The sequence below is a fragment of the Lynx canadensis genome, chromosome A1 (genome assembly GCF_007474595.2).
Source record: "Lynx canadensis isolate LIC74 chromosome A1, mLynCan4.pri.v2, whole genome shotgun sequence".
Classification (NCBI taxonomy): Eukaryota; Metazoa; Chordata; class Mammalia; order Carnivora; family Felidae; genus Lynx; species Lynx canadensis.
In genome coordinates this window covers 193,364,744-193,389,151 of record NC_044303.2, presented here as the reverse complement: position 1 = coordinate 193,389,151, position 24,408 = coordinate 193,364,744, and the positions used below count along the sequence as shown (strand labels likewise).

At 47.4% G+C, this 24,408-nt stretch overlaps 1 protein-coding gene across 1 annotated transcript; it reads left to right on the top strand.

Moving 5' to 3' along the window:
• The first annotated feature begins 406 nt into the window (after positions 1-406).
• Positions 407-15,435, top strand: SAP30L (SAP30 like). Its single transcript, XM_030328723.1, has 4 exons — positions 407-940; positions 5,907-6,029; positions 8,280-8,378; positions 10,146-15,435. The coding sequence occupies exons 1-4, from the start codon at positions 743-745 to the stop codon at positions 10,272-10,274; spliced, it is 549 nt and encodes a 182-aa protein (XP_030184583.1). The 5' UTR covers positions 407-742; the 3' UTR covers positions 10,275-15,435.
• The last annotated feature ends 8,973 nt before the right edge of the window (positions 15,436-24,408 follow it).

Sequence of the window (24,408 nt, the reverse complement as noted above, 5' to 3'; positions counted from 1 at the left end):
CCCAATGGGGTGCGCCAGCGGCGGCAGGGGCCCCGCCCACAGAGCGAACGAGGCCAATGGCCGCGCGGAGGCGGGACTTCCGCTGTCCCGCGGAGGGCGGGGGAGCGAACTGTTGTGGTGCGGTGTGTTGGGCGGGCGGCGGCCGGGTGGCCCAGGGGCTGCCGCGGGACTCGGGGCGCAGCCGAGCGGCTGCAGGGGTGGAGCGAGCCGGACGCGCCCCGGGGCCCGGGCGCCGCGGGTTCGAGGCCGGGTCCCGCGCGGGGAGGCCGTGCCACCCCGGCGGAGCTGCCCGGCGGCGAGTTTGCCCCGCAGCCGAAAGAAGGCGGGAGCCGGCGGGGGCCCTCGAAACCCCCTGGCAAGCCGGGCCCGGAGTCCCCAGGGAGCGGCTGCTTCCTGGGACGCCCTCCCGGACGCCCCCGCCGAAGGGTAACGGTTCTGGGCCCCCGGCAGAAGGGCCTCCGGGTGACCCCCGGCGGGGCCCTGCGAGCCGCGGGAGCCGACCCCGGGGCCTCGAGCGGGGAGGAAGGGGCTTTCCGGAGGCTCGGGGCCAGGGGCCGAAGGAGCCGGAGCGCAGCGGAGCAGAGCCGGGCCTCCTGGGCGCGGGGCAGGGCAGCGCCTGGTCTGGAGACGGACTACGGGACCCTCGGGTGCGGGGGCCTCGGCGACCTGCCCCGCGGGGCGCGCGGCCGCGGAGTGGCCTACTGGGGATCCTCCCGCAGAGGGGCCGGCCCGGGGCGGGGAGATGAACGGCTTTAGCACGGAGGAGGACAGCCGCGAAGGGCCCCCCGCCGCCCCCGCCGCCGCCCCGGGCTACGGCCAGAGCTGCTGCCTCATCGAGGACGGCGAGCGCTGCGTCCGGCCCGCGGGCAACGCCTCCTTCAGCAAGAGGGTCCAGAAGAGCATCTCGCAGAAGAAACTCAAGCTGGACATCGACAAGAGCGTGAGTCCGCCCCTGCCCCTGCCCCTGTCCCCGGCTGGGTCCCCGCGCGCCGCCGTCCTCCGGCCGCTGTCCCCGGCTGAGGGCCGGACCCCGGGGGCCCTCCCCGCCCTGGGCCTCGCCGCCCTTTATCTGCAAACTGGGTGGGGAGTTGCACTCGGGATTTCAAAGGCCGCTTCAGCGCAGACAGGCTCCGACTGGGATTCTGCCCAAATCCGGGAGATTGGGGGCGGCGGGGGGCGGGGGGAAGGGGGCTCCGAGGACCTCTCCTTCCTGGGGAGATTTGACAACAGTTTAGGGCTTGTTGTGTTGATTTAGAGCAGGGGAGACATGGGTTAATATTGTTGGCCGACGAAGGAGAAGTGTTGGGGAGGGGGCGATGAAGGGGCCCAGCTCTCTTTAACTTCTCTCTTCTCGGAACCATGTATTCCTTCAGAGATGGAAAGGTGGCAGTTACTTCCCCCCTGCCGCGGCCTCGGCTTCTGCAGAGGGTCATCGAGCTCGCTGCTTTGCATGCAGCTGTGGGGAAATGGGATTTTTCAAGGATGTGGCAGAAATAAGGCCAAGACCAGGTCTTGGGAGGCGGTTCCTGCAGTCCAAGTGACCAGGAGGAAGAATATCAGTTTTCTTAGGGGTAACTTCTTAGGGAAGGGGGCTTTAAATTTGATTAGAATCACCCTGTGTTTTGTGCCTAATTATAGGGAAACTTTTCCTGTGTGATTTCACCACTTCTAGTTAACCAATTCTAAGATGTGCCTATTGTCACCAATTAAGAACTTTTTAGTTTGACATCTGTTGCTGCAAGCCTTAAGTGGCTGCCTTGTGATTAGGAATTGGAAATGAGTTAAGGGGGGTTTTAATATTCTGGTAGACAAGCTAAGTTCAGGTGGTTAACATCCGTTCTTTTTTAGGACCAAAATTCCACTGTTGGGGGAAAATCATAGATTGCTTGTTAAACTGAAAGGGCAACCACTTTTTTACTTTGGGTTTTGCAGCTGAAACTGAGGCCCAGAGATAGGAAAGGACAGTGCCCAAAGTGTCACAGTGACTGAGAGGCTGGTTAATTAAAAACCCATTATCTGATTACTTCCAAGCACCATGCATAAGCCTTGATTAAGTCTTAATAAGTAAATATCTTCCCTGCCCTTTTCTCCAGGCTCTTCCCTCCCACCCCCAAGTTTTTTTTTTAAGTTAACAATTACAATACATATTTGCAACTCTTGAATGTAAAGATGCTATTTTAAAAAATGGCTGGGAGTGAGTTAATGGCTTTTCTTATTACAAATCTGTATGAATGGATGGATGGATGAAAGAAATTCATCTGAGGGCAAACAATTGGCTAGAGATCCAGATTAGGACACACGCTGAAGTGAAATGCCTAATCCTAAGACAGCAGTGAATTCATCCTCTTGGAAACACTGCCTACCTTTTGTGTAGGTGGTTGGGCAACTTTACTTGAGAAGCTTATAATAATAATATTTTTCCAGTCCTTAAAAAAAGAAATTTCCTGTTCTTTTAAACCCTTGGATGCCATGACATCTGAACAATTGTGATGCTGCCACCGGGGGGCTCCATTTACCCAGTGACCCCACTGGAAAACCTGTGTTGAGCTACGTTGGTGTTTTCACACACACTGTCTACAAAAGAGGCATCCTGAGCCTGGCACCAGAGTTCCCCCAAAGTAATGCTTCTGGAGGAGTAGTGTTTCAAGATGGAATCACTCACAACTTGTTTCAAGGTGGTGGTGTACAATCATTATTTCTGAAGGGGATTCTATTTCATTCTCACAGGCTTGGGCAGGAATTCAATTCTAAGTAACTGCTGTGTTACAAGAAATTTTAGCTGTTGCAGAAAGGGAAACGGAAAAGAAAAACACTAGAGCCTTTGCTAGCACCCTCCTTCCTCAACCCGTAGCCCCCAAAGGTCACTGAGCTCTGAAATTTTTGAAAACCAGTATGTACTTCAAAATGGTTAAGGAGAAATAATGACTATTTATCTTGTAAAAGGGTCTAGCAGAGAACCTTTTAAAAAATAGCACCGGGCGCCTGGGTGGCGCAGTCGGTGAGCGTCCGACTTCAGCCAGGTCACGATCTCGCGGTCTGTGAGTTCGAGCCCCGCGTCGGGCTCTGGGCTGATGGCTCAGAGCCTGGAGCCTGTTTCCGATTCTGTGTCTCCCTCTCTCTCTGCCCCTCCCCCGTTCATGCTCTGTCTCTCTCTGTCCCAAAAATAAATAAAAAACGTTGAAAAAAAAAAAATTAAAAAAAAATAAATAAAAAAAATAAATAAAATAATAGCACCAAAAGTCCAACTCAGGCAGTTTAAATTCATTTGATGTAGACATTGGCAGTGTTCTATGAGTTATTAACATATAACATGTTTTCAAACATTCCTCCAATTGACATATTTCTGCTTTATTCTGGAGAAAAGTGAAGTTGAGAACAGTATAAAGAAAATGTTGGGGTAGGAAAGGACCTGTGTGAGGGATCAGAAGGTCTGAGTGACCTTGGCCAGATCATAACTCCATCTGTGTGGCTTCTGTTTCTCTCTGTAGAAAATGAGATCAGGGCCAGCGGGGTTACACGGGTGATTGCTAAGTTCTCTTCCATCCAGGATTCCATTATTCTAGTGTCCTGACCTGAAATCTTCCAGCCACAGCTCGGGAAATCACCTCTGCGGCCTGTTCTACCAAGTGTGGCACTCTGTGAATTTGAGAAGCTGCTTAATCTCAGAGTTTACACATGGAACTAGCTAACATGAGGGCCAGCTTCCTATCAGGGATGGACAGTAGGGTGTGAGTGTGCTTTCTTCCCTGATAAAACCTTGTCCCGTGGTCCATACATCAACCGGGAGGGATTCTTTGGGACAGCGACATGCTGTAACTGAAAGTCCTTTGACAGAGTTGACTCTGGCAAAGCTACTCCAATTTGTAACCATTTGTAACTGGTGGCTTTTGCTGGCCTAAGCTGTTTTTAGATGCGAGGGTCGCCTCTGTTGGTGCGACTGCACTTACTGAACACCTGCTGTCTGCAAGATATGGTCACAATCTAAACTGAAAAGTACTCATGACTCCCCAACCCAACCACATGAAAGTGATCGTTCATCTGACTGCAAAGCGATTTTCATTATTTTCTCCGTGAAAAGACCTGAATTAATTGATGTTGGTTTCCTGTCAGCTTACTTTTATCTTTAAGAATTTAAGGAATAGGGCGACTGGGTGGCTCAGTCTGTTGAGCGTCCAACTTTTGATTTCAGCTCAGGTCATGATCTCATGGTTCATGAGTTCCAGCCCTGCGTCGGGGCCTGCTGGGGATTTTCTCTCTCCCTCTCTTCTCTGCCCCTCCCATGCTCATGCTCACTCTCGCTCTCTCAAATAAGTAAGTAAGCTTAAAAATTAAAAAAAGAAAGAAAGAAAGAAAGAGGGAGGAGGACGAGATGAGAGAGAAAGAAAGGAAAGAAAGAAAAAGAAAGAAAGAAAAGATAAGAAAGAATAAGAAAGAAAGAAAGAAAGAAAGAAAGAAAGAAAGAAAGAATGAATGAATTAGGAGTGCATGGGTTGCTCAGTCAGTTAAGCATCTGACTTTTGATTTCAGCTCAGGTCATGATCTCACAGTTCGTGAGTTCGAGCCCCAAATCGGGTTCTGTGCTGACAGTGCAGAGCCTGCTTAGGATTCTCTCTCTGTGTCCCTCCACCCCTCCCTCAAAAATAAAATAAGAACAAATAAATTTTAAAAAATAATAAAATAAACATTTAAAAAATCAAAAATAAAAAAAAAAGAATTTAAGGAACAGAGGTTCCTGGCTGGCTCATTTGGTAGAACATGCAACTCTCAATCTCAGGGTTGTGAGTTCAAGCCCTATGCTGGCACCGAGCCTACTTAAAAGAAAGAAAAAAAAAAAAGGAAGGAATAAACTCAAATTCAGAAGTCCCTCAAGAACATTTGTGTGACATCTGCCTCAGTGTCAACAACCCCAAGTCATTTACACAGGCATTTAGTGTGTTAGGTTTTTGAGTGTCTCCTCCAGCCAACCCTGGCACTTACATTCTTCAGTAAAAACACGTTACTACTTAGCTGCTGTTGCTGCCTTCACTTACTATTATGCCTCCAGCCTGCATTCAAAAATCAGCAGTAGCATCCACCTTCTTCCCACGGCTTCTGGGAGAATGAGAATCTCTGCACCTTTCCACTTCGCTTTGTGGACCAGAGGTGTGCTGATGCAAGAAGTATAATTCTGATACACAGAAATCAAGTTTTTCAGAGAGACGTCATCCTACAGTAGTAGCTGTTGTCCGTGTGAAAATAGGAAGTCCTGTCTGCCGTCGCCACAGCCCCATCCTTCCTCCTCTCCTCCTTCCTGAGACAGTGCCTTCCAGCCCATTGTAAATTCATAACTCCTACAGGTCTGAAAATGTCACATCACTCCCTGCTTCCAAAACCTTGGGGGACTCTGTCTTAAGGAAAGTCTAAGCTGTTCTCGTAGCCCCCACCCCCGAACTCTCATTGTGCTCCCGTGTGGGCCGTTATCTCCACCTCACTGACACTGTCTACCCTGGGCTGCCTCCCTCACGCCTTCTTGTCAGCCGTGTTTGAGACTCTAAGTCTTGGCTCTTCTTCCCATCTGGAATGCTTCCTATCTACCTCTAAATCCTCCCTTGTAGTCAGGGACCTCTGCACTGACTGTCCCAGCCACAGGCATGTCTTCTGTGGCTGAATCCGTACCATTTATTGTCTCTAGCCTTCAGTGAGGACTTAGTTTATGATCTGCCGCCCAGTGTGATAGTAATGTTCGTGTCTCTTGTGGGTTTTTTCTTCTGCAACCCAACATAAAACCTCTAGAAATTAGGGCCTACGTCTTATTCTTCCTTCTGTCTCTTCAGTGCCTTGCAGTGGCGAGAACCCCATAATTTGGTAGATACCTGTTGCTGTTTCCATGGAATCGGCAACTCTCACTTTAATTTGCTTCCCATCAGGTAAGGCACCTGTATATCTGCGACTTCCACAAAAATTTCATCCAGAGTGTACGAAATAAAAGGAAGAGGAAGACAAGTGACGATGGCGGAGATTCTCCTGAGCACGACACTGACATTCCTGAGGTAAAGGTCAAAAGGATCAGCTTGAGAAAGCTGGGAGAATGGATTCTAATGTGATCGTTATCTCTGGCCTGGTCTACTGGTGTATTCAGAAATAATTTTAGTCCCCTTTGTTTTGCTGTGGTTTGTTTGAAAGTGAATCAGAGAGAGGAGTCATGGTAATATCAAATCTGAGAGCTGAAAACTTAGAAATCAACTAGTCTCATTGCCCCATCATTTCACAGACAGGCACAGAGACCCGAGGTCACACACAGAGTTAGGGGGCTCTGGTCCAGTGTCCTTTCCTGTAGGCCATACTGCCTTTCTTCAAGAAACGCCTGATAAATTCTTAACTACAACCACAATGGCAAGCTTTTTTAAACTTTTTTTTTGCCTTCAGAGGTGGAGACTGAGCCTATATGGATTGAGGGAAGTCACTTGCCCTCTGTTTTCTCGTCTGCAAAATGAAGGTGGACATTGTCAATGCATACCAGCTCTGATTTCCGTCGCTCTGATCCCTGGTCCAGGCTTGTTCCCAAGGAGCCATTCCAAAGTCAGCTATATGGTTTCTCACCCCTGGCACTGCTGACATTGGGGCCAGATAAGCCTTTGCTGTCAGGGCTGTCCCTGACATCATTGGATGTTTAGCCGCATCCCCAGATTCTACCCATTAGATGCCAGTCGCCACAGTAGTGACAATCAAAAAATGTCTTCAGACATTAGCAGGTGTCCTCTGGTGGGGCGGGGGTCGGGCTGGGGGTGGGCAAAAGCATCCCTTGTGGAGAACCATTGCACTAGACGATGAGACTGAGACTCCTCAAACCTTCAAGGTGCCAGTGCCTCCTGCGCAAGCCTGCAGGAGGAAGCAGTATTGGCTTTTCTTTCTATCTAAGTTGTTTTCACTTAAGACTCAGCAGAAGAAGAACCGTTGGTAATGTACGTTGAATATTTGACACATGAATATTTCATAAGGCAACTGCCTGTTAGCACTCAGAGTGGAAATGACTGCGTAGGAATAGAAAGAGTAGGCGGGCCTTTGTCTGCAGATGTGGAGAAACCCTTTGGAAATATGGTCCTTTCCCCTGCCCCTCTCGGTGTCCCTTTTTCTAGCATTGGTTTATAGTATTTTTCTGTCGCCTTTAGCGTTAGTATTATTATTTTATAAAGAAATGGATGTATTCAATTTCAATGCTTTTTACAAAAAAAAAAAAAAAGGTTTGAGGAATGTTTTGAAAAGAATGAAGGACTTTGGTCCCTCATATTGATCATTCATTTTGTTTTTTAAGTGCTCTCCACCTGCCCGAAGCAAGAACATCTCTTTTAGAGGCAGGTAAAGCAGCCCAGCTTTCTGGGCCTTCAATATCTCATGACTGTGAAGCTTTCCTCTCTTCCTGTGTTAGAAAAAAAGGGGGGGTCCTTCCCTCTGTCATCCAGCCGCCTGCAGAGACCCCAACCTAACCTGCTGATTTGTACATTAGCTACAGTAGCTTTTCAGTTTTCCCTGAAGAGTTGTTGGGGGTTCTGATACCTGAAGGCTCAGCCTAGGGAAGAACTCTTTGAGAACAGCAGTATTTCCCACTGTCCTTCTTCATGCCCCCCATCCAGTCTGCTGCCAAGCTGTGGCCTGTCGTCCTCCAGGATGCCTGTCTGGGTTCACCTTTGCTGTCCATGCTTAGTGTCCCCCTCTAGTATCACCAGCCTCCAAAGCTCAATTCGAGTATCTCATTTCTGATCCCTGCTACCGCATCCCCCCCCGCACCCCCCCCCACCAGTCTTCCCTACAAGCCCCCACTAGACACATCTTTCTGGAACAACACCCTCTACTACCTATGGTAGCTCCTGCTTTTCGAGACCTGCTGCCCTCCAGTCCCACCTTTTAAACCTGTCACTAATGCCTATGACCCCTCTTCCTCTCATGACTTCCTCTCATGACTCTCTGTACTCGTGGTATTCTCTCTCATTCCCTACACTAGCCCCGTCCTTACCATCTTTCTAAACCCTGCTCTCCTTTGCTTCAGTTTCACTGCCTCCGTGAGCCCCCTGAGACCACCCTTTCCCAGCCAGAACTGTGTTTCCACTGTTTTTGGTTTTGTTTGTTTTGTTTTGTTTTTTGTCCTCCCAGCAAGTTATTAGTCCTCAGTGGATCATTTCTAAGATGTTTCTGTAGTTCTCTTCACCCCTGCCCCTCCTAGAGTAGTGCTGGGCACATAGTGCACTCCTGGTGAGTCATGCCTAATCAGGTGATGGATAATGTGTTTCTCCTCTTCTCTCCAGGTTGACCTGTTCCAGCTGCAGGTGAACACTCTACGGCGTTATAAACGACACTACAAATTGCAGACCAGACCAGGCTTCAATAAGGCCCAGTTAGCAGAAGTAAGTGGACAAATTGCACTGTGAAAAGAAAGCCAGAAGTGTGCTTCTGTCGGTGACCTTGGTTCCCCCTACCGCTATGTGTGTCTGTTGATCATAATGCCCTCCACAGCTCTGGAAACAACTTCCTAGTCCCTCTTTTGTACAATCCAAAATCCCACAGCTTTACCTGGAAAGGCCCAGTTTCTATCACAGAAACCATGGCACAGAGAGAGGAAATGACTTATTTAAAATCACACAGCAAGTTCATGGCAGAATTGAGCCTGGAATCTCAAGACTCCTGATCCTAAGTCCTGAGTGTGCTTTTGTTTGTTCATTTGTTTGAATCTTGTTTTGTAAGATTCTTTATAGATATGGTCCTTTCTGCACATCAGGTGTGTCAGATTAATCACCCCAAAACCTTTGCTCATGTTCTTTAGGAGCTATTTTTTTCTTTAGTTTTTTTTCCTTGATTTCTTCTACTCTGATGTTGGTAATGGAAGCATTTATTCTAATGAATGGAACCCAAGAAATTTTTCTCCTATCCTGAGCTCTGAATACAATTTGGAGGAGGGGGCGGAGAATGGTCTGTTGGCCATTGTTTTAAAATATTGACAGCCTGGTTTGATACTTCTGTCCGATTGGCATTTGTGTGAGGACCTCTCATCACGCTTTTCGTAATGTGCTTTTCTGCCCGTTGTAGAAAAGTGGGAAAATGAAAAAAAAGAAAAATATAATCTACCATCCAGAGATGACCACTCTTTAGTGCTAGTTCTCTGACTTTTTTTTCATCAGTCCTAGCCCCCTCAATCCAATCAGAAATTTCCTTAAAAGTTCACAGCCCCATAGGTTTTTGATCTTTTCTTTAGGGGTTTCTTGCTGATCTATCATTTTTACTTTAAACTTCTTCAGCATCTAGATAAAACATAGTGCACAAGACTTACCCCTTTAAGGTAATGTTACCCATTTCCAGCATTCACCCTGGTGAAAGGGATGGGATGAGGTGGGGCAAGAGGAGACCTGCATTCTCAGGACTTATAAAATAAAGCCAAATGTCAGGACTGCATAGTGAATGACAGATTATTCTTCAAATGTGATGTGTCTTTCAAGAGGCAGTTCTATTTAGGTGAATTCTTGGGTCAAACACTTACATCTGAGCAACTGGCTATTCATTTGACACAATTTTACTTTATTCTTAATGTCTGTTTATTTTGAGAGAGAGAGAGCGTGCATTCGCATGAACAGGGGAGGAGCAAAGAGAGAGGGAGAGACAGAATCCCAAGCAGGCCCCACACTGTCAGCAGGGAGCCCGATGTAGGGCTTGAACTCAAGAATCGTGAGGTCATGACCTGAGCCAAGATCAACCAACCCAGCCACCCAGGCGCCCCTCATTTGACACAATTTTAAAAAGACACTTTTCTGCCCAGTCCCAGGGCCTGAGAGCTGGAGATGGTAGCAGCTGGCCAAGCAGAGCAGTCGCAACCTGTTCCTCCATGGGGATGACCTTGACTTTTTGCCATGATGGACAGTTGGCTGCCACTGAAATAGAACTGCACTTTTCGAGTGTTGTGGGTTAAAGGGCTGCTTTTGGAGGCCTGGAAACCAAATCCCGCAGACCCCTGGAGAAGAAGGGCATTCTGAGCTCTATAGCACTGCAGGAAGTTCTGCAGGGATCGTAATCCCCTCCCTAGCTCTGGAAGCTAAGTCCTACTGCCTCTATGGCACAGTTCAGATTTTGTGGCCCTGATTTATGCATGCTTTAATGGACTCTGGTTTTTTTCCCCCATGTAGACTGTCAGCCGACACTTCAGGAACATACCTGTGAATGAAAAAGAGACCCTCGCCTACTTCATCTACATGGTGAAGAGTAACAAGAGTAGACTGGACCAGAAATCGGAGGGCGGCAAGCAGCTTGAGTGAGGAAGAAGCGCATCAAGGAACAAAGTATGATGCTTAATGCACAGGTGATATCTGCCACGTTTAGGCCCATAAAGACTGTTAAATTTTATTGTAAATAAAGAAGTTTGAATGATGAATACTGTAAATCTTTTCGGTCAGGAGAATCATATTCTCATGAGTCAGCATGTTATACAAAGACTTTCTTTTAAGGCAACTGCTGGACTGAAAGAACAAGGCCATAATGAGATTGAGAGACTATGTATTGTAGCATTTAACAAAGCACTAAGCCAATTCTACTGGAAGTGTGGGATAAAAAATATTTCGGTACTCACCTTGTAATACCACTCTGCCTTGTGTGAGAGGTGGCACTGGGATAGCAGTGAGGCCCAGCCAGCTTGAGGAGCGGTAGACCCAGGAACAGACAGACGTGCCCCCGCTTTGTTGCGAGCTTTGTCATTTAGCAGCACATCAGTTTGACAGCGGTCCTCCTCACTGGTCCCATGCCTTGCCTTGCACACAGTAGGCACTCGAGCAGTATCTGTTGGCTAGTTGCACTGTCACTGACCGTTCCGGCCTCATAACATCTGCTTCACACCTCTAGGTAATGAGATCCCTGCCATTTCTGTTGCTCACCACTTAACTTCTAGAGTACGGAGGAAGTCCTGATGCACCAGCAGGAGGTTTCTCATCACAAGAGGATTTGAGGGCAAGTGCATGTGCCTAGCTCTGTTCATGGAGGTTCCAGAAACACTAATGCAGAGACCCTCACAGGAGACGCAGCCCTCTGCACACCATCTGTGCTTTACTTTTTGGGGTGAAGTTAACAAATTATGACTTCAGTCATTCTAGGCCATAAATGCTTTGACAGACGGAGATATTTAGTGATCTGGGGCCTGTGTTTTCAGAAGTACGAATCCTTAGTTCACAACCACCAAGAAAGCTGCCAAGGATCATGTAATTCCTGCTCATAAGTCCAGTTCTGGGACAAAAAGTCTGACTGGCCTTGACTCCCTGGGCTTGGGGTCACCAGCAAATCATGAGTTTGAGCTATTCGCAAAGGTCAGTGCCATTGTTCATTTTTCTGAGCAGTTTGCCTCCCTTTTAGGGGAAAAGATTGCTAAAATGATTTTTTTTTAAAGTATGAATAATTACCTGAGTTTTTTTAATGTTCAAAACCTCAGATTCCTCTATCTTCTTATATCAGAGCCAAAGTCTCCTTTGAAAGCAAAGCTTTATACCCAAAAATATGCTTTTGAAAAAGTTTCTAATCAGTGTATTAGGGGACAAAGGATGTGAATAGGGGCTGGGAGAAAAAGAGAAGAAAAGGACTTGGATTCTAATTTCTGACCGTCTTGACATGTACTGTGGTCAAAAGTATCATTTTCTTACTCAGTTTCAATTGTGAGTTCTTTCTTAAGCCTTAAATTGTAAAAGGAGCCGTGGATGGCCTGGCCCGGCAGAAAGTTTTAATGTCCCACAGATGGCTTACTCTGGGCATCCGCACAGAGAAGTCAGAACAAAACCCCACTAAGCAGGGTGGTGCACTTTCTGAAGGTCTCCGCTCTGTGAGGCAGAGGGCCATGCTCTCTGTGGACCGGGGACAGGCCACCCTGTCACTAAAATGCAGTGTGTTCCATTGCAGCAAATTTTCACCAGTGTTCAGAATGCACGTCTAGCAGATTACAGCCTTTTTAAATATGTATAAATGAATGTACATAGAGCATACTCTAGACTATGAGGGGATCTTATTTTAATACACCCGGCTATGGATGGCACATCAAGGTACTCTCTGAGTGTTTTTAGTCATTCAGATTCAGTATGTAGAGATTGTCGTACTGCGTGTAGCTGAAAGATGTTGGTGTGTGGACATCAGGAAGGCTCAAAGGTTATGTGGTTTGTATGGGTTTTTTCCTAAGAGGCTGAGTTAGAAAGGCTTTGGAGGCATCAAACACCAAGCACCCCCCCCTTGTCAAGGGGAGTGTTTTCTCATCAGGCTGCAGTTTGGGGGGCCAGATAGGCCTAGAGGTTAAGGCACTGGTAACCCTCTGTCTGGAAAGGTCCATCTCTTGTCGAGAAAGTGTACCTTTCTGATGTGTAAGTGAAAATTGCAGATGTGTAGATCCTGTCACTGTTTCTTGAACAGCAGGTCCGTTTCCCAGTGGGGAGAGACAGCAGTACGTTTCTGTACAAGAAGCTGTGGTGTTAGGATCCATCTGTTCACGTGTATCGGTAAGCGCGCTCTGGTTCCAGCCAGAACCCCGGGGAGACTCGCACCTTCGGCCAGACGCTGTGCCGCCTCTCCTCGGAAGAGGTGCTTTTGGAAAATGGAGGTCGTGGGTATCTTTTCACCCTTTGAAAACGTGTCAGATGAGAGAAAAGACAAAGCTATCTGAACTGACGTTTCTCATGTGTGCAGAAATCTGTTCTTTCATCAAACCACTAAGCCGCTTGCCTTAGCCTCTTCTGCAGTTTCCCATGGCTTGATCTGTGCGCAGGAGGCTTCTGCCTATGGGAAATGGCGGGGCCCTCCAAAGGAGTGGGGTTTGGGGAAAGCAGTGTTCATCTTGGCTGCCTACATTTTTACGCACCTGCCAAGGACTCTTGCGCTTCTCTCCACCTGTAATGTTGCAACATTGCCTTCTCTCCTCTTGGTGCTCCTGGGCAAAACTGGAACGTGAAATCCAGAGCGGACGTTGTCTTCTTAAAGAGTATGGTGCCTGCCTCGGTCCACCCTGGTGTGGTTCTTTCATATGCGCTGAAGGCTGTCACGTGGAAATGTCAGCATCCTGCCACTCATGTCGCTCTGATTTAGGGTTTTAAAAAAACAAATGGACAAACTTCTTATTTCAGCAAACACACTCTTAGGTTGGCAACAGCATGTGAAAAAGATCGTAGCTGAATCCCATGAAAGATTGAAACCAAAGGCTTCAAGATTGGCATTGTAAAATGACAAGGAATTTCACTTATGTGTTAGAGCCGCCAAGTTGGTAGATGTTCCTGACATAGCTAAATATTCACTGCTAGCCTTCCAGGGAACAGATATTAATAATTGTTTGCAGCTGGAATGTCACATCTAACCTTGGCATTTCCGCTGCTTATTTTGTGGGAACTTCTTGGTTAATATCCTGCAGGACAACCAGCTGGTAGACGAGGGAGAAAGTAGGAGAGGGGACTTACTCGGGAGCCCTTGTCTGTTGAAGTAGGCTGTCCAGACCGTGGATCCCAGCAAAGTTGCTTCATGGAAGTCCCCTAAAGGCTCTCAGTCCTTATAATGGTGAGATCCAAAAGTAGGGAAAGGGTCTTTAAGTCATCAGTCCGGTCTCCCCACAGGTGCTGACATTCTGCCTACAACTGTCCCACCAAGGATTTGAGCAGTCTGGGTTTAAACATCTCTGAGGACAGGGAACTCACTACCTCCTGGGGAAGCCTGCTGTATCTTTGTAAACCTCTGGCTTTTCTGTGTTCTCTGTAATTTCCATCTTAGTCTGTCCCCAGTAGGGGCCATGTGGAACAAGTTGTTCATCTTGGCCAAGGACCCAATCGCTGGCACTGTCCCATGGCCTAGCAGCCATCTTTTGGAAAGGAGCAGCTGGCAGATGGACACTTTGGTGTGCTGACTGTCCTTCCCCCTCAGCATTGGTCCATTTAGTTCCTTGTTGAAGGATGTTGCGGAAACCCCATCAGCCTGTTTATACTCATTGCCGCTGAAGCTAACGGAGGGGTCAAGAGAGGAAGGGATGCTATCAGCCTGATAAATAACCTAAGAAGGGGTGAGACCCTGGTTCCATGCTTGCCACACAAAAACGGATGCTCACATCACTCAGGAAGAGTTTTAGCTAGAAGATTGTAAAACACTGCTCCCTGTGGAGTGTAAAGTTTCCACGGCTACTGAGGGCTTGTACCTTAAAATTTCTGCAAGTTCTTCACACGTTTTTATTGAGCAAATGAAGCTTAGGATACCTTGAGGGGAGGGGTACACCACATGTCTCTGTGTCCTAGAAGTGCCATACTTTCAAGCTGGAAAGTCCTTTAAGGTTGCTGGTGCGCCCTCATTCATTTTAAAGACAGGAGACTAAAATTCAGATCAACTTGCCCAAGTCACATGGCACTGTCTGGACTAACATCTCATCCTCCTGACCTGTCCAGAGCTCTGCTCGCTCTCTGACTTGCACAGGACTCAAATCCTGTCTAATGTAACTGCCTTCAGATTCTTGAGACCTGGCCACTGAGCAGAGAGGTTCCCAAGGCCATCTCTTCAGGGCTGTGAACCACCATGCTGAGCTGCTCAAGGTCGTGTGAAATGATTAGGAAAGCAGTCAGCTGAGTTTGCACAATGAATGTGAGGGGAGAACAGTTCTAGCTTATGACTTAAGACTGTGATTCAGAAGCCCTTGCGGGAGACATAGTGTTGCCCTAGAATCTAAGTTCTCACAAAATGGGCTTGCTCTGTGATCTGTTGGTCAGGCTTCTGCCTTTCATGTGGTCCTCTGGGGTTGTGTCACTCAGATGGCCCTGACTCGGACAGACACAGCTCTGACGCCCTGTGATTCCCAGCCTCCCGGCCCCTGTTACTGGGCTAGGCAGTTGAACTGAAGGACAAAAGTAAACTCAAGGTCATGGCCTGGAAAGCACGGTGTTTGGGGGTGCCTTTTTAGTCCCTTCATTTTATTGCAGACTGTTCCCAAGTTCAAGGTTGGGTCAAGTTGATCTGATGTTTTGAGATGGAGTCTAGTCTGGGGCAAGGTGGAACCTCTTCTTAAGGTAGAAATGTCTGCAATCAGTTATTTCACCTGGCTTGCGTCTTAAACCACAAACCCTCCGGTTGCTCTCACTCCATGAATGCATCTTCGCCAATGGCGGAGGGTCATACAGGACCCCTGTTTTACGTGTCTCCTCTCCATTATGCCCATCAGAATGTTTTCAGGGTGTGGGTTTGTTCTCCATTTTGTAACTGCCTTATCAAAAAGCAAGTGCCCTTCCATTCCAGGCCTCCTCATACTGTACTTGTTTCCTGCCAAATTTGGGGGATCACTTGTATTTTAATTTTGTAATCTATGGCTCTGTACTGTTGAAAGGCTCTCCATTCTGTGGGGTCTCCTTAGTATGTACGTGACTTTTCATGTTGCAATATCACACGGATGGGACGGCCCGACTTTCACTCTTAATAAACGATCTGAATGAATAACAAGAGACACATTCTGTTGTTCTCCTTGACCGTCCACATGGAATTCAGATGCTTTCACTTCTGTATTTGGCCCCTGGCTGTGTAGTTACAGCAATTGTTGCCAGCAGTTTTTCCTCCAGACTCTAACTACTAGCTCCTACATTCCCCCTTCCCATCCCAGTGCACGTCGAGTAAGTTTAGGTCACAGAAGTTTATTCCTGCTCTCCCACTCATGTGGAAAGAGATTGAGGGGTCCGAAGGCCGGAGTGTGGAGCCTGAATGCTGCACAGCGAGCCCGACACGCTGAGCAAGGAGCTTCAGTCTGGGTCTGCAGTTATCCACGTATAAAGCGAAGGCCTTGAGTAGCCTGGCTGGAGGGCTGCAGGTTGACATGCCCGCAGGGGCAGCCGGGGAACTCACGTCCCTCCTGAGGGCAGCCACCACTCTGCTCCGGCAACTCGTTGCCATCTGGGGATGCCAGCCCTGTGGGCCCAGTTCTTGAGATTTCACAAGAGGAGCTGGTAATATGGATCTTCATATAAAGATCTCAATGTTCAAATGTCTCAAAACTTATTTTTCACAGGATATGGACTGGCGTGTCTTTACCTATAGTAAAGGCTTGCTATTTAGAGTTCGTCCATCATCTGAATGCTTGTTAGACATGAAGAATCTCCGCCCCCCCACCTGCCAACTGTCTACTCAATCAGCTCTGTGTTTTAACAAAGGCCCCAGGCAAGTCACGTGCTCATGACGGGGTTAGCTGACTGGGTTGTGCTTGTGGAGGTCCCCGAGCCCTCATGGGATGAAGTCCCTTGCCCAGCCAAGCCTGAGACTTTCACATCTGCCATTAGTGCCACTTTAGCACACCTCTGTCCTCAGAATGAAAGGGAATAAAATGCAATAAATATGTATTTTTTAAGTTTAGTTTTTTTGTTTTTTGAGAGAGAGCGCATGCATGCAGGGGAGGGGCAGAGAGAATCCCAAGCAGGGTCTGTGCCGTCAGTGCGAGCCCCACGTGGGGCTCAAGCTCATGAACCATGAGATCATGACCTGAGTAGAAATCAAGAGTCGGGCGCTTAACCCACTGAGCCACACAGGTGCCCACAGTGAATGTTTGTCTTCATCTTACTAGTTAACCAGAAGTAATAAATACTAACTCTGAAACTTTAAACGGCATCAAAATTGACAGTGTGGTTGCCCTCCTCTCCACCCCACTCCCATTCCACTTCCTTGTGTGGAGGGTGACTTTTCAGGGGGCATTTTGGGGGCATTGCAGGTGGGGAGTCTTAGCTGTCCGTGGGAGCCCACAGGATTAGTGATGGATTGCTGCCGAAGGCCGCCATTATTTAGGTGAGTCCTGAGCTGATTTCCTTCAGACAACAAAGGAAGTCCTAATTTTCATACCATGTTCTCTCCATGTGAGTGTAACATAAATAGTTCTCTCCATTCCTTTGCGTGCCCTCCCATTCTTTCACAGAGAAGCATCGGGCTGCCTGATGTCCTCTAACCCCGCACCCACTGAACCTCAAAGAGGCGCTTTGTTCCCAAGCTTCCCCTAAACTGACCTCTGCTGGAGTCCACCTCCTGTGAGGATCCGTAGACATGAGTCGTGTTGGAAGGATAAACCCATGTCTTAACGTGCAGAAGTTTCACTAGGAACCAGACACCCTTTATTCAAAATAGACTCTTAGAATATTGAACATCAGATCGTCTGAAGTCCAACGTTTTTGCAAGTGTGGCTCTTGCCACCTCCCGCCGCTAAGAATCCCCTAAGAATGCCGTATACAATGCCAATTCCTGGGCCTCCATCCCAGATTGTCCGAACAAAAAGCTCAGGGGCTGAATTCCAAGAATGTGAATTTTTTAATTTCCCCGAGCAAGACTTAAACTCAATAAAGAATCTGGTCCAGAGGTTACAATCCAGCAGCTTCAGCCTCACTGAGAATACTTGTTAAAAGTTCCCAATGAGATCCCACTAAATAAAAATCCCCTCAAGTGGGGTCCAGGAAACCATTTTTATAAAATCTCCTAGAGCATTTGTATGCACATCCAGGTTTAGGAACCACTGAACTGAACCCTCACCCCCAAACACACACACACACCCAAGACTCAGGACAAGAAAGTAACTGTGTTCCACCTGGAACAGCTCAGAGGTGGCAGAGCCTGAGCAAATAGAGTGACATGCACAGCCACAGAGACACTGTTAAAACGCATCACTGGAACGGATACTCTTCAGTCTGGATAAAACCAGAATGAAAATAATCCACCGTTCCTAGCACTCTGCCTGGCATATTGGACAACATTATAAATGTCCAGAATTGAATCTTCCATTTGCTTAACAGTTTTTAGTTTATAGGGATCATTAACATCTAGAAACAATACTATCAAGTGCATTCCAGACAACACGCCGCTAGTTTTTCCTGCATTGATTCATTTCATCTCACTACAATTACATAAAATAGGAACTGTTGTTAACTCCAATTTATAGAGGTGTAAATGCAGGCTTGGAGAGGAGGAGCTTTCCCAAGTTAAAAAGCTAGAGGCACTCCTGGGATTGGGTCCAAGGGTCATCTGGTCCGAGGGACATGTCAGCCTCACCGTCCAGGAAATCAGGAATGCCACACTTGGAAGGAATAGAGCCGCAGTTACCCTTGTCCAAATCAACTGAATTTACTAAACTTTAATGAGGGATTCCTAGAAGCCACTAAGACTCTAGTTAGGAAATTTAATAGGGTTTAATGGAGGTTAACAAGGTACATCCAACTTTCCAGCCAGGTTTTAACTTCCCAGAGCTGAGCGGAGATTAACAAGCCCAGGAGGTGTAAAGGCACCTGCGTGATTTAATGGGGTTAATGAAACTGTCAGAGGTTGGCCGAGAGGGACAGAGCCAGAGCATGCCGCTGTGAATGACTCAGTCTGGTTGAGGTCAAGAGACATTTACCGAACAGCTGAAGCCTGTCCTGTCCTGCCCTGGGCACCACAGGGGTAGCTGGTAAAAGAAGGCCACAAGCACCATGCCAGCCTTGGTTAGTCCTGGTTGGTGGGATTTGGAGTTTTCCTTTCCTCTTTGTGCCTTCTTGGTGTCCTCTAAATCATTTTTAATGGGCATGAATCATTTTCACCAAATCTATAAAATTAAAGCAATGTTTTAAGTGCCCTCAAAGTACCTTTTCTCCACATGCATAGTTTTTAGGTTATATATTCCTCAAAGCTGTAGAAAATAGAAAAGTAAAAACAACCACAATAATACAATCTTAAATTTGGGCAGCACTTAACTGGTAAAGGGCCATCACCCATCGTCTCTGTGGGGTTTGTCATACCCTATGAAATCATGCTATTTGAGGTCATACTGGTCAGTGGGAAAGCCAAAGTAAATCCTCTCTTCTGCCTCCCCGATTGGTGCAGTGTTTTCACTGAGCACCTACTATGTGACAGGCCTAATGTTAAGCACTTTACATCCCAGCACATTGCCACATAGGTGCAAAAGACTAGTCTCACGACCCTAGATGCCACTTTTGCACACCTAGATGATAACTATTATTCTATTTCCTAGTTTAGAAAGGTGAAATCACTTGTCCAAGGCCACCAGAAAGTGGTGGGGACAAGAGTCAAATACAGGTCTGTCTGACCCCAAAGTGCGGTGTGCCAAGATGCTTGCTCGTTGGACAAGCTATTGTCTCATGGGAGCATTGTTCAGAGCAGTGAAGAAGTCATATAAAAGGGAACCGGTTCTGAAAGTATTATAATAAATATGTCAACACTGAAAAATAACATCTAATGACATGGAAGGGCTTTCATATCAGGTTAGAAATACTAGACAGGGGCACCTGGATGGCTCAGTCGGTTGGGCGGCCGACTTCGGCTCAGGTCATGATCTTGCGGTTCGTGAGTTCTAGCCCCGCGTTGGGCTCTGTGCTGACAGCTCAGAGCCTGGAGCCTGCTTCAGATTCTGTGTCTCCCTGTCTCTGACCCTCCCCTGTTCATGCTCTGTCTCTCCCTGTCTCAAAAATAAATAAACGTTAAAAAAAATTAAAAAAGAAATACTAGACAGGTGGGGTGCCTCAGTGGCTCAGTCATCAGTTAAGCGTCTGACTCTTGATCTCAACTTGGGTCTTGATCTCAGGGTTGTGAGTTCAAGCCCACACTGGGCTCCATGCTGGATGCAGAGCCTACTTTAAAAAAAAAGAAAAGAAAAGAAATACTAGATATGTATACTATGTAGATATATATGTGTACATAATATATGAATATGAGTGATATACAAATGTGGCTATGCAGATGTACATGTTGTATGTATACGTGCTATATGTGTATACACACAAATACGTGTTTCTATACACACACACACACACAAACACACACACACCCCTGTATCTGTGACTGTGGCCATATCTGTAGGCATATCAAAACACCTATTTACCAGCTCCACGTATAGCCATACTATAACTGTATCTATATGATTCAGAGGAAGGGGAACATAGGAAGGAAAAGGCTTTGAAAATCAAGGGAACTTCCTAGAATAAAAGGCTCCTAAGCAGGCCCTTGAAGAAAATGCAAGGTTTCAGGGAGGCAAGGATGAAGGGCAGTCCAGCTGGGAGCCTAAAGCCCCAGATACCAGAGTGAGGAGCATGGACTTTGGAGTCACCAAACCTGCTATTACCAAAAACCACACCAAGCAGTGAAATATGGCCAAGAAAATGTTTGAGTGTCTGCTGTGTGCCTGGTGTCTGAGGGAATCTGGAAAGGGGCTCCGTCCCCCGGGAGCTGGGAATTTCAGAGGAGTTCATTCTCAGACAGGGATGGAAAGTAATCCTTCCAGTGCTGAAATCCTAGGATCTGCAGGAGAGCTTCGGAGCCTGGCACCGGCCTTTCTTCTGACAAAGGAGCTGTGCATACTGGGCTCGTGCCCTCATAGAGAAGCCGGTGAGGCTTAGCAAATGTAATGAGCTTAATTAAGCTAAGACAGCTAATGAGACTTCCTGAGGGTTCACGATGACTGGGAAGATGGGACTGTGCGAAGGGAGCAGCAGGAGGACACCTGTGCCCAACCAGACCCCTCTGAGGATCCTGCTTCGGGGATGTGGTATACAGGGGCGGACCAGGCTTCAGGGGGAGCAGTGCAGTCAGCTGGGCAGGGGTTGGACTTTGCCGTGTCAGCAAGAAACCGCCTGAAAGTGAAACCGTTCCTAATGAAGCTTAGGGGAGCCCAAAGGATGAGGACTGAGGAAAGCAACTACCGACACATCCCCAGCCTGTCTACTGGGGTTCATCTCAACTAGAAGAATTTGAGCTTCACTAAAGCCAATTGAAACGGCTAAGGGGCACCTGGGTGGCTCAGCCGGTTAAGCGACCACGTTGGCTCAGGTCGTGAACTCCCGGCTCTTGAGTTCCAGCCCATGTTGGGCTCTGTGCTGACAGCTCGGAGCCTGGACTCTGCTTCAGATTCTGTGTCTTCCTCTCTCTCTCTCTCTGCCCCTTCCCCCACTTGTGCTCTGTCTCTCTCTCTCAAAAATAAAGAAACATTAAAAACATTTTTTTAATTTAAAAAAAAAAAAGAAACAGTTCCAAAGAGGCTCCACCACCATCAACGGTAAAGGTATTGATTTCTGGTTGCTAGTATCATTTTCAAATGCATACTATTCTTCTTTCTAGCAAGGAATATTTCCAAAGCTGTATATGGAAAAGTGGTCAGGACATACCCGCAGAAACAATAGCTATTATTTGTCAAACACCTACTCAGTGCTAGACACCGTGCTGGAGTATTTATATGCAGGTCATGATCCTCATACAAATCTGCAAAGAAGCAATTATTATCCTTGATTTTCTGATGGGGAAACTGAAGCTCAGAGAAGTTAGATGGCTTACCTGGGGTCTTAGGGTGAGCTGGAATTTGAACCCGTGTCAGTCTGACTCCTTGGTGCAACCTCTACTGCATAGAGAAGTCGAATATCAACAGTGTGGGGGAGATGGGGGGGGCAGTAACAGCTGTTAGAACTTGAGATCCCAGAAGTCTGGGGCTTTCAGCGTAGGGGAAAAGCCCTCCGAATTAGCCCCGTGCAGTAGTGACAGAAGGGTTTGAGTTACCAAGAGTGTTAGGTTCGGTGGCTCCTCTCCAAAGAAACAGAACAAAGTGCGTGATGCATTTTAGACTTTATACAGTAGGGAAACACAGACCCTTGCTCCAGCGTGCCTTTAGGGAAGAAGGCCTCCAAGGTCCCTGGGGAGTTAGCCTCATTCCCAGGACTCCTAGCTCTGTGAACTGTCTGGGTCCCCTTTCTGCTCCCCTGGGCTGCCAAAGGAAGTTAGAAAAAAGTGTGCCTGGGACTCTGGAGCCACTGCCTAAGGGAGTCTGGAGTCCTTACTGGTGTCTGTATGCTGAACACAGAGGAAGGAGTACGGCCACCAGGTGGCGCCCGCCCCCTAGTAGCAGCCCGAGGCCCCAGGGGAAGGCTCAGGGGTATTTTCTGTCCCCTCACAGGTACTGTGTTTGGTGAGTCTTTGAGTCAAACCCTTGTAAAAATCTAAACAATCAAGGCAGAAAGGGACTTAGATCTCTGGTCTGACTCGCTCGTTTTACAGAGGACACCAAGGTCCAGTGCGGGCAAGGAAATGCACAAGGTCGCACAACAGGCTAAAACCCCTTCTTTTGACCACTGGCTCTGGTGCTTTTCTACCACACTAAGTGTTGTCACACTCCCATGAACACCTCCCACACCCCACCACTGAACTGCCAGAATACTACCCTGAGGCAAGAGCTGTAACTCCAGGGGCTGGGGAAAGCCAGGCTCCTTTTCCTCTTCCCTCCATTCCCTGTCGCTTCCGAATCAGGCAGCCCAACCCCAAGTACAACAGAGGCAGTAACACTAGTTCATGCTTACCACTGCCCACTCTGGGCCAGGCTGAGCGTTTTCCACTCATCATCCAGTCATTACTGAATCATCACATCTCTGTGAGCCGTCCTGCTTTCCCTTTCACAGAACAGGGCTCTGGGTCTCAGAGAGGTTAGGAAATCTGTCCAGTGCCACACAGCATATCGCACCAGCTCATCTGGTTGTGAGCACAGGCCTGGGGGTCAGTCCAGACCTCCCTGTTCACCTTGGCCCTGTCTTCTGTGCTATATTCTCTGTTTCAAAACACTTTGAAAGACCTTTTCCCATTTTAGCCTGACAAGAGTTCTGTGGATTGAGAAAAGGCATCATTAGCCCATGGTAAAGATTAGAAAACTGGGGCCCAAGATGAGTGGCCCAAGGTCACCTGACTCATGGTAGGCTTAGAGCTGGAAAGAAGGGCTTTACCCGCTGTGTGGAATACACCAAAAGACATTCCACACCTCACTGCCCAACTACAGCTCTGCTGATGTCTCCTGAACTCATGGAGCTCAGCAGCTGAAACTGCAGGCTTGGGAGACAGACGAACCTGGGTCTGCATGCCAGCCCTGGCACTCAGTTATGATTGTGCATGAGTTACCTACCCTCCATTCCAGTTAGGAAGAGTAAATGAGCCTATAGACGTTGCATACCACTGCCTGGAACACAGGAAGTGCTCAGTAAATGGTGACTGTTTATCGATATGATTCACTAAAGCTCTGTGTTTAATGTTCCTGCTACATGAGCCTTAAGACCTGCATTGTCCAATACAGCAGCCATTAGCCGAGTGTGGTTATTGAATGCTCAGAATGTGGTCCAAACTGAGATGTGCTCTAAATATAAAATACGCCCCTGAATATGAAAAAAAAAAAAGAATGTAAACTATCTCATTAATAATTTTTAGAGTGACTACATGTTGAAATTGTATCTTAGACATACTGAATTAAATAAATAATGTATAAAAAATATAATATAATGTTCCATTTCACCTGTTTCTTTTACTTTAAAAAAAATTTTTTTAATGTTTATTTATTCTTGAGAGAGAGAGATAGAGCGTGAGCCGGAAAGGGGCAGAGAGAGAGAAAGAGACACAGAATCCGAAGCAGGCTCCAGAGTCTGAGCTGTCAGCACAGAGCCCGATGCGGGGCTCAAACTCACAAACTGTGAGATCATGACCTGAGCCGAAGTCAGACGCTTAACCAACTGAACCATCCAGGGGCCCCTCTCTTATCTTTTTGTTGTTGTTGTTAATATCATTTTTGAGAGCCAGAGCTTGTGCAAGAGGGGGAGGGGCAGAGAGCGGGAGATAGAGGATCCCAGGCAGGCTCTGTGCTGATAGCACCCAGCCTGGTATGGGGCTCGAACTCACGAACCACGAGATTATGACCCAGGCCAAAGTTGGATGTTCAACCGACTGAGCCACCCAGGCGCCCCTCTCTTTACCTTTTCAATGTGACTCCTAGAAAAATTATAATTACATACATGGCTCACATTTGTGGCTCACATTGTATTTCTACTATACAGTATTGCCTTCGTTTCAGGAATTCAGCTGTTGCAGCCTGCCTGCCCTGCTTTACCTTAATGATGTGGAATACAAGGGCTTTGAACCAGGAATCCACTCACTGGCTGGGTGGCCTTGGGCAAGTCATTGCGACTTTGTGCCAGTTGGAAATGCAGGTTTCCCTGCTCTCCGAAAGCAGAGCATTCCTATGACACCTTTTGTAAGCCAAAATGGCACAAGGCAAAGAAGCAATTCCTATTAATCTATGTGGGAAAAAATGTGGGCATTCCCAGACCCCAGAAATAACTTCCTAAGCTTTTGTGATACCTTAGGACACACCTTGCTAATGGATGCTCAAAATTAATAGATATAGAGCGCAGATGCTCACAGACACAGTCCAAAGCTCTGGCAGCTTGATGCTGAGATGCTGAGTGTAATTCCTGGGGAAGGAGCTTGGTGGGGCCACTCTGGCTGCTGGGGGTGCACGCTGCCTCTATGACGCCTCACTGCAGAACAATCACTGAATGCAATTTTCACTTTTTGCTTTTTTTTTTCATAAAAGCAAAAATTCTCAGGGCACCTGGTGGCTCAGTTCGTTAAGCATCCGACTTCGGCTCAGGTCAT